Here is a 14,708-nt window from a genome sequence, read left to right as displayed (position 1 = left end):
CAGGAGTGCGACTTGGGTGGGGGAGAGAGACGGCAGCGTGACTTGGGTGGGCGGGGGGAGGAGAGAGAGATGGCAGCGTGACTCGAGCGGGTGGGGGAGAGATATGACAGTACGACTCAGGTGGGTGGGTGGAGAGAGAGAGACAGCAGCGTGACTTGGGTGGGCAAGGGAGAGAGAAAGCAGCGACTCAGGCAGGGGGGTGAGAGAAGGCAGTGCAACTCGGGTGGGCGGAGAGAGAGACGGCAGAGCCATTTGGGTGGGCTTAAATCTGGGCAGCTGGCTTTTGTTCTGAAATCCGGAAAAATCCGAAATTTGGAACACACTGTTCGCTAAGGGTTCCGGATAAAGGATTGTGTACCTGCTATTAAAATATCAGCAACCCGGATTCGAATCCAGTGCTGTTTGTATGTTCTTCCTGTGTCTGTGTGGATTTCTTCCAAGTTGGTTGATTGTTTTCATGGGTGTATTTGGGCAGCGCAGGCTCGTGAGCCAAAGGCATGTTATCGTGCAGTAGCTCCGATTTTTAAAAAAAGTACAAATGCAAATTAAAAAAAATTAGTTTGGTACCTCAAACAAACCAATTTAGTCGATCATTTTCTCTATTTGCTTTGGTTTGTCCTCTCCAGATTATTTTTTAGTTTAACCTGACTTTTTTTTTAATACTGAGGTTGGTGGCAGTGGGGTGGGGTGGGGGTTGTGCAGGAAACTAAAAACCAATGTACTTTGAGAAGCTGGATGGACTCTATGGGTCAGGCAGCATCGGTGGACAGTCAAAGCTTTTGGTCTGGACCCTTTAAAGTGTGAACAGTGCATATCGTATGACGAGAGGCTTTTACCCTCTTTTATACTTGATATTTCCACTTCGCACCTTAATCTTGATAAAATGTCTCAACCTGAAGCGCTGACTGACCAGTGCTTCTGCTGACCCTCTGAATCCTCCAGCTTCTCCAGTACCCAAAGGTATTGTTTTTTTCCCCCCACAAATTTAGTTCATTTTTAAGGATTCTAATTGGTGACTGACAAGTCCGATGCGGGACAGGCAGGCACGGTCACAGCGGTTGCAGGGGAAAATTGGTGGGTTGGGGTTGGGTGTTGGGGTTTTCCTCCTTTGTCTTTTGTCACTGAGGTGGGCTCTGTGGTCTTCTTCAAAGGAGGTTGCTGCCTGCCGTCATACTGCATGTGAAAATGTTGCTTTGCAGTTGCCACCTGTCTGCATTTGCAGCAGATGGCTCCTTTTTTGATTCCTTATAGTTGTGTTTACTTGGTGCCTTCAGTGCTTCTGGTTCTGACTGCTACTCAAATTACAATACCTTGTGGAGTACCAGTATGTCAAATAAGTAACAATAGAATTTATAGCAAGCAATTGCTGAAGGTGCATGCACGGTTTCAGATGGCACCATCCTGACTTGTTCTTTTCCTTTTACACTCAAACATAATGGAGGACAATTGGTCATTCACATTTAGAGCATGGTTACAAGATGAGTTAAAACTGAGGTGCATGGAAATCCTTCAACTGGAGGGGTTATGAAAGTTTGATTATTGGGGATATTTAAAGAGGAAGTGGATTTTCTTTTTAAGATTATGGAATTGAGGGCCCTGGGAAAAGGCAGTTGACAAGAGAACTTATGGAATTCCATCAAAAGTATTGAGGAGAATGTTTCCACTTGTGGGGAAGAAACATTGTTGGAAGATAGTCAAGAAATCCCACAGAAGAGAAGTGGCCTGAAGCAGATCAACCATTCTCATAGTAAATCTCTTCTGTACTCTTTCCAAACTCTCAATATCTTTCCTATAATGGGGAATCATGAATATTATAAACTCCAATTTTAGCCATGTTTTTATATTAAGAGCTATTTTTCAATTGTCTATTGTTTTTTTTAATTATTGAGTCTTTTTGAAGATTTCCCTTGCTGTGTTTAGATTTCCCAATTTTGGAAGTTGGTATTTTTGCTATATTTAAGTGATGTGAACTTCTCGATGAAGTCAGTATGCTAGTTTTGCCATTCTTGTCGATTGATGACAAATTTGATTGAACATGAGCAGAATTAATGATAGAAATAAAATTGTTGGATCTATCAAAAACAGAAGAAGAATTTGAGTGTATTGAAAAGGATAAAATAATACTGATCAATTATACTGATTTCATAAATCTGCAGAAACCTGGAGAAGAATAAATGTACAGAACTTTTGGTCATTTAGTAAGAAAATGCACATGTTAATCATTCCAATTACCCCAAAATTAGCAAGTGAGATGGATAAAGATGATTTTCAAATAGTTTCACAATGTACAGAATTCTTATCCTATATAATATGGAAGAGTTAAATAAGAATGTTCAGAACTTGAGAGGATTCACTGCGAGATCTGGTAACTGTGATGAACAAGGACAGATATGAGAACGAAAGGTAAGGAAACAACTATGGAATATCTACCAGAATATTGTTCACTTGAAAATAATATTGGAGAAGATGAAGATATATTTTTTGAATGTTTTATTTATTAAAAAACAAAGTAATAACCACAATTACAAAATTAAAATATGAACATTTGGAGAAGTACATTCTTCTCAAGGATAGTCAGCATTGCTTTGTGAAGGAAAGGTTGTGCCTTGTTAGTCTAATTGAATTTTTTGAGGAGGTAACAAAAGAAATCAGTTTGGGCATTAGATGTGATCTCTATGGATTTTAGCAAGGCCCCCCTCCCCCCCCCCTTGAAAGACGCATCCAGAAAGTCATAAGTCATGGATCAGTGGAAAATTAGCTGAATGAATAAATAATTGGCTTGTAGAAAGAAAGCAAACAGTAGTAGTGGAAGGAAAGTATTCTGCCTGGAGGTCAGTGACTAGTGGAGTTCCGTAGGGATCTGTTCTGGGACCCCTGCTCATTGTGATTTTTATAAATTACCTGGATGAAGAGGCAGAAGGATGGGTCAGTAAGTTTGTAGACAACATGAAGAATGGAAGAGTTGTGGTTGTTGTAGGTTACTGGAGGGTATAGACAAGAGGCAGAGTTGGGCAGAAAAGTGGCAGATGGATTTCAATCTGGATAAGTGTGAGATTATGTACTTTGGAAGGCGAAATCTGAAGGCTGAGTACACGGCTAATGGTTATTTAAGAGTGTGGATGAACAGAGGGACCTTGGGATGCAAATCCATACATCCCTCAAGGTTGCTGAACAGGTTGATAGGATAGTTAAGAAGGCCTATGGGATGCTGGGATTCATTAATAGGGGAACTGAATTCAGGAGTAGAGAGGTCAAGTTAAAATTCTACAAATCTTTGGTAAGACGATACTTAGAGTATTGTGTCCAATTCTGATCACATTGTTATAGGAAGGATGTGGAAGTTATAGAGAGGGTGCAGAGAAGATTTGCCAAGATGTTGCTTGGATTGGTAAATGTCTTATGAGGCAAGGTTAACAGAGCAGGGACCTTTCACTTTGGAGCATAGAAGGATGAGAGGAGACTTGATATAGGTCTATAAGATTATGAGAGGTATAAATAAGGTGAACAGTCAGCACCTATTTTTGAGGGTGTGATCAGTAAACACCAGAGGACGTTAATAAATTTAAGGGAGGGGAGTTTGGGGGAGACGTCAGGGGTAAATATTTTATACAGAAAGTTGTGGATTCCTGGGAAGCCTGGCCTGGAATGGTAGTGGAGACTGAAACATTGTGGGCATTTAAAATACTCATAGACAGACACATGGATGAAAGAAAAATAGAGGGTTACAGGGTAGGGAGGGTTTAGTACTTTTTTTCTGGAGGTATTTGTGGGTCAGTAGAACATTGAGGGCTAAAGGACCTGTACTGTGCTGCACTGTTGTCTGTTCAGAACTATCGATAATTTTGAAGGCTTGGGAGAAAATCCTTCCCGGGTTAGTTTCTTTTTACCCTTCTCAAAGTTTTGGCCTTTTCTAAAGGACTCAGTGGAACTCCAGTTAACTGCTAGTGGGAAGGGGAGAACTGGTCTAACAAAGATGTACTGGGAAGAATTCCTTGGGGAGGCTGAGAGATGCATCCCCACAATGAAAGGAAGGACTGGACAGAGTCTCACATATCTGTCTCCACACAGGAGGATAGAATCATATTCCTATCTTTCAGTTTAAAAAATACCTTTCCCTTCTCTCACCCTAAGAATTTTCAGAACTTGAATATTTGAGAATGTGCTTAGTTTATTGTTGACTTGTATTCTTCTCTGCGCCAATATTTTCATTGTTGATGTTTTGTGCTACTTTCATTCAAAGTCAAAGTTCAGATTTTTTTGTCAGTGTCTATGGATGACATCACATACAACCCTGAGTGAGATTCATTTCTGAGGATCAGGCAAAATTTCTACTTATTGGTGGTGCAAAATACTGTACTCAAAATAAATATATACATGCAGGTATACTCGCTTTACGAAAATTTGCTTTTATGAGAAAATCTGTGTCGCTATCCGAAAGAAATTTAAATGGGTTTTGAATGGGTTTTTGCTTTTACAAAATTAGACTTCAATAGTCTCTGCCATTTTGGCTTACAAAAGTTTTCACATGAACACTCTACTTTCGTAAAGTGGGGTAAAGCTCCATAGAAAAGGAGAGAAATATAAACAAACTGTGCCATACAGAAAAAGAAAAATGTTTATTAATAAATAATGTGCCTTAAATTAGACTAGTTAAGTTGTCGTTTAGGAGTCTGATGATAGAGGGGTAGCAATTGTTTCTGAAGCTGGAGTTTCAATGTTATGGCATCTATACATTTCCTGAAGAGAGCAGCGAGAACAGAGCACGTCCTGGGTGGTATGATGATTGCTGCAACAACATTCAACGACAGCATTCCATGTAGATTTTCTTGATAGTGGGGAGAGTTTTGCCGAGGATATACTGGGATGTGTCCACTACATTTTGCGGGGCATTTTGCTCAGGCACACCTCCACTTCTAATCCTCCAATTATCACTGGATTGTACACCTTTGGTTTTCTGTTCCTAAAGTCCAGATTCAGCTCCTTAGTTTTGGTGGCAAGGTTGTTATCAGTAAACCATTCAGCCAAGGTTTCAATCTCCGTCCTGTATGTTGATTCATCACCATTTTGTGGACAACCCACTACTGTCATCAGCAAATTTGTAGATGGTCTTGTGGTACCAAGCCACAGGTGTAAACTGAGCAGAGCAGGGGTTAAAGAATTCGTTCTTTGATTCCCATGCCTTTTTAAAAGAAGTTCTCCATGCTTACTGAAAAGATGTGAGCAAAAAAAAACCAGAATTACACATGATTTAAATTTAGACATACAGCATGGTAACAGAGCCTTAAGTTCATGCCGCCCAATTAACCTACACTCCTTGTATGTTTTGAATGGTGGGAGGAAACCAGAGCCCCCAGGGTAAAACCCCACAGGCATGGGAGAACGTACAAATTTCTTACAGATAGTCTGGGATTTGAATACCAGTCCTGATGGCTGGCACTGTAAAGGCATTGTGCTAACTGTGCCGCCTTCATAAAAAAAAATTAACGTATACTTTGTCTCTGTTAAGTGAAGTTATGCCTACATAAAATCTTCTCTTCTTCTTTGGCTTGGCTTCGCGGACGAAGATTTATGGAGGGGGTAAAAGTCCACGTCAGCTGCAGGCTCGTTTGTGGCTGACAAGTCCGATGCGGGACAGGCAGACACGGTTGCAGCGGCTGCAGGGGAAAAATGGTTGGTTGGGGTTGGGTGTTGGGTTTTTCCTCCTTTGCCTTTTGTCAGTGAGGTGGGCTCTGCGGTCTTCTTCAAAGGAGGTTGCTGCCCGCCAAACTGTGAGGCGCCAAGATGCACGGTTTGAGGCGATATCAGCCCACTGGAGGTGGTCAATGTGGCAGGCACCAAGAGATTTCTTTAGGCAGTCCTTGTACCTCTTCTTTGGTGCACCTCTGTCTCGGTGGCCAGTGGAGAGCTCGCCATATAACACGATCTTGGGAAGGCGATGGTCCTCCATTCTGGAGACGTGACCCACCCAGCGCAGCTGGATCTTCAGCAGCGTGGACTCGATGCTGTCGACCTCTGCCATAAAATAAGCTATAGTTAAATGCAGATCTTTATGATTTTTTTCTAGACTTCAATATAATTTCTTTTTTATTTCAGTATAGCAAGGAGAGGACTGTCTTTGGGCGGTTCGGATGGTGGGGTAAGTGACCCATTCTCATTAACTTTCATATTTAAATAGAATTTTTTAAATACTGCTAACTGCTCGATGCTGAATGGGCTTTATCCTTTGGTCAGCTGAAAGTGGTTTTGACTTTACATGATTAGAACCCTGAATGATACAAAGAAACTATGAAGTCTGAACAGGACTTGCAAATAAGCAACTCTCTGCCTTCACGGGGTATAAATCTGTCTTCATTGCAGTGTTCTTTTTTTAAACACTGGCCCCCTCTTTCTCCCCCTCCCCCCCTTCCAGTGACAATGCTTTTGCCCATTGCAAAATTTACCCAGTTTACCTTTGGCTTTGTCTCATTATTCTGAAGCCTATCTTTTCTAAATCTAGAATCTTAACAGCTATGCAATATTTCTCCCATTTGTATTCTGTATTCAAATTTGTGTGAAATCTTACACTCCAGAACGAGCTAAACCTCCAACTAATCATTCATTTCAGGTTTTGTCACTTGAAGTAAGTTGCTATAAATTTTAATTTGGTGATGGTTCTGCAAAGTATTGTGGGATGTTTTAAACACAGTAAAGGTACAAAATTAAGGAAGGCCCATCAACTATTCTCTTTCCTGGATGATGTAGGGAATTAAAGGTTATGGGGAGAAGACCGAGCAGTGGGGCTGAGTGGGAAAAATACATCAGCTTGTGATTGAATGGTGGAGCAGTAGGCTGAATAACCTATTCCTGCTCTTGTGTATTTTTTTAGTGTATGTACGGGTGAACATTTAAAACTTGGACAAAACATGCAAGTAAGACAACAGGAAAAATCTTTTAAATAATAATACCACTGTCCTGCTTTCTCCCAGTGGCCCACATTTATATAGCAAAGATATCAGGCAGAGTTGATCTGGCAGAGTTCACTTGGGAATACCTGAAATCTCGGATATCTATGCACATTCCCATAAATGCAGAAGTCTGAAATGAGCTGTAGATGAAATGGCTGGAGATGGAGATGAATGAGCTGGTGGTAAAATCCTCAACTAGACTCGTAATTTCGTTAGGTGGCTGAAGCATTGATGTGTTTCTGGGAGGAGAATGAGAGATGATTTAATTCATAAGTACATAATTAATGCTTTGACAGGACAGGTATGGGGTGGCTGTTGGTTTTTCAAAATAGGGCTTGATCATTCATGAAAAAGATAAAAAATATGTATCAAATGGTATTGAATCTGGAAATCGACAGAAGGAGGGATTGAATGCTCAGTTATTAAATGTATTCAAGTCAGTCACTGGCAGACCTTCAGATATTAAGGGAGAGAAGATTAGTGTTAGAGAGTGGCATTGTGTTAAAAGACCAGCTCCCACACTGATCCCACTACCCTGCTCTCAGCTTCCCCAGGTGTCTGGTCTGTGGGTTTGTCCTCAGTTTGAACAGTCTGAAGCCACCACCCTGCTCGTCCCCCCCCCGACAGCCTGCCACTGCCCCTATGATAAATAACAGTGATTAGTAATGGACTACTTGCGTATCTGCTATCTTCAAAAAAATATCTTGCATAAACTTTTGATCTTCTTCGTTAGGTGAATATACATTGAGTAGATTCCAAAACTCCAAATATATCTGACATTTTATCATTACATATCTCCCTGCTGGATCTATTATTTCCTCTTCTATTTTAATTGGCACATTTTTACTAATTAATATAGCTACTCCTCTTGCTTTTGAATTATAAGACGCTACTGTTACACGTCCTACCCAATCTCTCTTTAATTTCTTGTGCTCCAATTCAGTTAAATGTGTTTCTTGCACAAATGCTATCTCAATTTTTTCTTTTTTCAGTAAATTTAGCAGTTTCTTCCTTTTGATTTGGTTATGTATTCCGTTAATATTTTTAAATTTTTTTTTTTATTTTTCACACTATAGATCACATTATTCAAGATATACACATTTCTCCTTTCAAATATATACAGTGTCGTTTTCTCCCCCCCTCCCTCCTCCCCTCCCCCCCACCTCCCCCTCCATCCATTCAAAACTCTGAGTCCAAGATGCATCAAACCCATCAAACAATGTTGTCACTCAACATTAACGAACAAAAACTTCCACTGAGTCAATTCTTTCCATTCTCTTTTCCTTTTGTCATTTTAGGTGATAGATGTCCCGGTAGGTTTTCTCTATTATATTCCATGTACGGCTCCTATATTTGTTCAAATAATGTTATATTATTTCTTAAACTATATGTTATTTTTTCTAATGGAATACATTTATTCATTTCTATATACCATTGCTGTATTTTCAAATTATCTTCTAATTTCCAGTTTGACATAATACATTTTTTTGCTACAGCTAGGGCTATCTTAACAAATCTTTTTTGTACACCCTCCAAATCAAGTCCAAATTCTTTATTTTTTATGTTACTTAGGAGGAAGATCTCTGGGTTTTTTTGGTATATTGCTTTCTGTAATTTTATTTAATATCTGGTTTAGATCTTCCCAAAATTTTTTCATCTTTTCACAAGTCCAGATTACATGAATTGTTGTTCCTATTTCTTTTTTTACAATGAAAACATCTGTCAGATACTGTTGGATCCCATTTATTTAACTTTTGAGGAGTGATATATAACCTATGTATCCAATTATATTGTATCATACGTAATCTCGTATTTATTGTATTTCTCATAGTTCCTAAACATAAACTCTCCCATGTTTCCTTTTTTATCTTTGTTTAGATCTTGTTCCCACTTTTGTTTAGTTTTATCATTTATTTCCTCATTCTCCTTTTCTTGTAATTTGATATACATGTTTGTTATAAATTTTTTAATTATCATTGTGTCTGTAATCAGATATTCAAAATTGCTTCCTTCTGGTAACTTCAGACTACTTCCCAATTTATCCTTTAAATAGGATTTCAATTGGTAATATGCCAGCACTGTATCTTCAGTTATATTATATTTATCCTTCATTTGTTCAAAGGATAATAATTTATTCCCCGAAAAACAATTTTCTATTCTTTTAATCCCTTTTTTCTCCCATTCTCTAAAAAACAGGTTATCTACCGTAAAATGGATTAGCTGATTTTGCGTCAGTATTAGTTTTGATAATTGGTAGTTTGTTTTATTTCTTTCTACATGAATCTTCTTCCAAATATTAAGCAAATGGTGCAATACTGGAGAATTCCTATGTTTTACCAATTTTTCATCCCATTTATATAATATATGTTCAGGTATCTTCTCCCCTATTTTGTCTAGCTCTAATCTAGTCCAATCTGGCTTTTCTTTTGTTTGGTAAAAATCTGATAGATATCTTAATTGTGCGGCTCTATAATAATTTTTAAAATTTGGCAGTTGTAAGCCTCCTTGTCTATACCATTCTGTTAATTTATCTAGTGCTATCCTCGGTTTCCCCCCTTTCTATAAAAATTTCCTTATTATTTTCTTTAACTCCTTAAAGAATTTTTCTGTCAAGTGTATTGGTAATGCCTGAAATAGGTATTGTATCCTTGGAAAAATGTTCATTTTAATACAGTTTATCCTTCCTATTAATGTTAATGGTAAGTCTTTCCAATGCTCTAAATCTTCCTGTATTTTTTTCATTAGTGGATAATAATTAAGTTTATATAGATGGCTGAGGTTTTTATTTATTTGTATACCTAGGTATCGTATTGTTTGCATTTTCCATCTAAACGGTGATTCTTGAATTTTGAGAAATCCGCATTATTCATTGGCATTGCTTCACTTTTATTTGCATTAATCTTGTATCCCGACACTTCTCCATACTCCTTCAATTTCTTATGTAATTCTTTTATTGATGTCCTGTTGGACTAAGTAGTTTAGCTTAGTTTGGCTCAGATGCTGTTGCAGGTCTTGAAAAATGAAGCTTGAAATTTTACCAAAGGATATAAAAAGTTATCAACTTATCAAAAGTTTTTCCAGTTATAATTTGTGTTCACAAGGTACAATGCTGTGTATGTATACAAATAAATGGTGATTATTTCTCTTTTGTTCAATACTCTTAAGTTGTATGATTTTGAAAGTTTTCTGGAAATTCCAATATACCACATCTCCTCGATGGCTGTTATTTATACTGCTCGTTACACCATCCAAAAATCCAACAGATTTTTCAAACATTATTTCCCTGTCATAATTCATGTTGATTCTTCCCTCGTCATGATCATGTTCCTTACGCTCTTTTATCACATCAATGGTGAAACATTCCAACATTTTCCGTGTGTTTCGTTGTTTATCTGTATTTGTATCAACTAAAGGTTGATTGTACATTCACTGTGTCACATCCCCACAACACCCAACTGAAGCCATTTGTTCAATTGGGTTGAGCACAGTTTTGGTGGATTTGGTGAGCTACTGCCGATTAACTTAATCAGATTGTTTTGATGTTTGATTATAAATTAAATATAAAAGTTGTGCTGCTCAAGCAGTGATGAGTGACTCTAGAGTTGTAATAATTTTTTTAATAACTTTTAACAACTCAGCTGAATTCAGACATTACTCTAAATTAAGAAAATAATTTGGCTGAAAATATTTTCTGTTGAACCATTATGTTAATTCCAAAGTGCTGAAGGCAAATAACTTTCTGGAAAGGACATTTTAAAGTGACAATAATTAATCTACTGCAATTGTAAATATTTAAAATTAATATTTGGGAAGCAGTGATGAATACATTACAGTTAATGTTTTGACAAATAAAGAATATAACTCCCAAAAGTTACTCAAGATCAGTTGTTCCAACAAGAGAAAGAGCTAACATCTGTCTGTATTTTTTTGGTGAACTCTCAGCATTGTTCTCTGACCTCATGGACACAAGTTACAGTTGACAATGTTTTTAGAATTGTTTGCATAATGTTGAGAATGCCTCTGGTTAAATGTTAAGCTTAGTATCTCACATGATGCATCAGGAACACTGGCAAAGCAAATTAGATATTCTGGCTACCAAAAATTACCAGGAGCCGTTCATAGCCAACCTTTCAAAATAATTTTTCTCAATCCTTTTCTTAACTCAGCTGAATAAATTCTGCCAAAAGTGTGAAATAAAGGCCAGATGTTGGATGAGGTAAATCTCTGAACTTGGGTAGGTTTGATAATAGATGATTAGTTTTCTCCCTTCCTTTGCTGGGGGCATTGTTTCTTGCTCTTTGAAGCACTAATCAAATGGACTTCATTCCATTCAACAGCAACAATATTCAGATGCCATCCTAAATGGAGAAAAATATCCTAAGTAATTTTGCAGAAGTGTAACTATTGAGAAATTCATAGAATGATGGAACAGTGCAATGGCCAATTCCACACCAGATAAGTGCCAGGACCTGTCATGAGGAGGTGGTGTATGTTGGTAATTTAGAGATATAGTTATACTGTACCAAAATGGGCTATTTAGCCCATTTTATTCAAGCTGGACAGATTGCTGACCTGAACTCGTCCCTTTTGTCTGCATTTGGCAATATCCATCTCAACCATTCCGAGCCGAAATGTAATTGTACATACCTCCACCACCCCCTCTGAGAGCTGGTTTCACATAGCCCTTGGTAGAGAAAATGATGCCCCACACAGATCTTTAAAATGTTCTCCTCTTACTGTCAATCTATGTCTTTTGGTTTTAGATTCTCCTATCCTGGGGTGAAACATTCACTCTATCAAAGCCCCTCATGATTTTGCATCTTTATCAGGCTTTTAGGAATGTGGCCAGTGGATGAGGTTTGTTGTCAGGCTGGAGAAAGACCGAGTAATTCCCAATACTCTGTTGGGATGGATTGAACATCCCAGCCAATTTCATCGTATTGAAGTTTTGTTCTGATCTGAGAAGCAAGATCTGAGCTAACCAGCCTGGTGCTGAAGTTCCCTCTCTTTCCAAATCAGTAATTTTCAAGCTTGAATAAACCCAAGATTTGCCCCAGAGTTGTTTTTTTCCAGCACAAAGATCCTCCAAGGATAGTTTCCATTTGTGCTGCCTGAACAGTTAAATGATAAATGGCCAGGAGTACCGAAGACTTTGAGGCCACAACATGAACTGGGAGAGGGAATAAAAACTGAAAACATGTTTGGGAAGGGGATGACCATTACAGATGTCCAAAAACTGAAGGGAATAGTCCATGTGAAATGGAGCAAATATTTTTAAAGAATTCTTTCAAAGTAACTTGGAAGAATATTTAACCCTTTGGGGGAAAATTGATGTGAGATGATCAATACTGATAAGTCTAAATATAAACTGTCAGCCATAACATGAAATAAAATACAATGAAACAAAGTAAACACCAGGTAGAAATACATTATCCGGCACCTATGGAGATTGGTAGATGCCAGATAAATGTATTTTCCGGTTACTTGAGATTTACTCTGAAAATGCTGAATGAATAAACCTGAATTAAGAATAAACTGTTTAAAAGACAAAGATGGTAGACTGTACTTACACTGAACAAACTTCACTTTTACTTTATTTTCAGTCATATGCTTTGAAAACATTTAACTGTCACAGCATCAGCAATAACATAGAAGTCAGATGGAGATTTGGGTATGGAAAGATGGCATGCAGAACTTTGTAGCTGTATACCACTTGACAACATTACTTACAATTTTCGAAACAAATATAATGTATTTTGGGTTTGTATGTTTAATAGACACTCTGAAGACCTTATTTCTTGGTAACCTCCAAAATTAAACTGCTTTATTCCCTTGGCATTGTCTAGTCCTTCACTCTTTATTTTCTTTTTTCTTTTTTTCTTTCTAGGGGGTTTGGGGAAGGGGAAGTAGGAGGGTGGTGGGGGGGGTTATATAGCATATGCATAACTTTTTGAAATAACCTGAATTTAGTGCAACATTGTTATTGTGGTTTCAAATTTGTAAATAAAATATTTTAAGAAAAGGGTGCTGAGGGCAAGGGGCTTCCACAGGACCGTCTTCCACAGGTCCGTCTTCCACAGGTCCGTCTTCCACAGGTCCGTCTTCCACAGGTCCGTCTTCCACAGGTCCGTCTTCCACAGGTCCGTCTTCCACAGGTCCGTCTTCCACAGGTCCGTCTTCCACAGGTCCGTCTTCCACAGGTCCGTCTTCCACAGGACCGTCTTCCACAGGACCGTCTTCCACAGGATCTGGATTTTAGGTTACTAATGATCTGAATAGGAGTCTATGTGGCTGCAAGAGCACTGGAGACGAATCCACGGCTACTCAGCGACTCTGCAGAGACTTTCTTTTGCTTCTCTTTCTCCCTTGTCTGTCTGTGGTGAAAGAAAGATGGTTTGGCTGAGTCGAAGAAAGTGCATTTAGGATTCATTTCATTGATTCTACCCTTTGAGAAGCAATTGAACAGAGTCGTTATTTTCTCTGCAGTTTATGAGAATGAAACTAGTGCCTATTTCACACATGCCAGTCATCCCAGGAATCAAATGCCAATCAGCCTTTAAAGTGGCAAGTGTGAAAGCAAAATCTGCTCAACGACAGCGTCAGATGACATCATCTCACGCCGGGGATTGCCGGCCCTGACCCCCTGGCATCTGTAGATGACGGTGTTGCAATCAGGCAAGCGTGAAACAGGCAATTGCATTACAGGCACTTCCTATTAAAGGTAGAACAGACCAAGTGCCAGGGATAAACCCTTGCAAGTGTGAAAGCGTTTACTGTCCCAGTTAAGAGTGATCTAGTGTGAAAGGCCAAACCCCTCCCCATTCCTATCCCAGGGACACTGAATGACCAATTTACTGGGATGCAAGTGTGAAAGGGGCTTAGATCTCCTTGAAACTTTAAAACATGACAAGCTTTTTGATGCATCAAATGGGCATGTTGGACGAGTATTGTGGCAGGACATGGTTCATGGCTGCAAACTTTACTCACACCTGAGGTCCAATGCCTGGACTTTGCAAGAGATATTGCACTTTTCCAATTGGGAAATTTGCCTTGGGACAGAGGACAAGTGAGTGTACATTTGGAAGAGGGTTAGGGGCAGCTGCCATAGGCCAAGGAGCAGTACCTGGTTGCAGACCAGCACCAAAGGTTGTGGAGAAAAGTTGAATATGACAGAGCTGAGATAAGCCATTGGCCAGAGGCATTGATGGAAACTTAAATGACCAATGATTGGATGTAGGGCCAGGAAAATTGGCCATTCTGATCGGGACAGTCATCATTGCCCTGGAGAGGAGGATAGGGTTGCAAAGTATTATTTGCTCTTCCATTTGTGTGTAGCAGCAACTAAGACTTTCATTGCCTCTGAATATTGTACTTGTAAATAATTCTTTAATTCTTCAAGATGCAATGGATGGGCATTTGAAATTTTCTCTTTTCTCTGAGTATGAATATATGTTGAGAGGCCATGTCTCATGATAAGGGATCAGCTACCTCAGTCTTCAGATGATGAGGAATTTCTTCTCTTAAGTTGTGAATCTTTGAAATGGAAAAGCTGATGTATTGAATATTCAGAACTGAGAGTTTTGAACTATGGTGCAAGGGAATCAAGAGGCCTGGGAATCAAAGATGCAATCAGCTGTGATCTTTCTGAATGGTGAAGCAGGTTCAAAACTTACTGCTACTTCAATTTCTTAAATTCTTGTGTTTCTATATATAGAGGGTGAAAGAAACTGAACTCCAGTGTGTTTAAAATAGAATCTAATATTT

The 14,708-nt window shown here is 38.7% G+C and overlaps 1 protein-coding gene across 3 annotated transcripts in view; it reads left to right on the top strand.

Moving 5' to 3' along the window:
• Positions 1 to 14,708, top strand: part of LOC138759603 (uncharacterized) — a 374,892-nt gene that overhangs the window by 12,694 nt on the left and 347,490 nt on the right. For all 3 annotated transcript variants that reach the window (XM_069930320.1, XM_069930319.1, XM_069930317.1), the window contains exon 4: positions 6,094 to 6,136. In XM_069930320.1, coding sequence (XP_069786421.1) covers positions 6,094 to 6,136 — 43 coding nt within the window. The remainder of the gene's footprint in view (positions 1 to 6,093; positions 6,137 to 14,708) is intronic.

The sequence above is a fragment of the Narcine bancroftii genome, chromosome 3 (genome assembly GCF_036971445.1).
Source record: "Narcine bancroftii isolate sNarBan1 chromosome 3, sNarBan1.hap1, whole genome shotgun sequence".
NCBI lineage: Eukaryota > Metazoa > Chordata > Chondrichthyes > Torpediniformes > Narcinidae > Narcine > Narcine bancroftii.
Note: the sequence above shows the minus strand (reverse complement) of the source record. Positions and strands in the feature narration are given on the sequence as shown.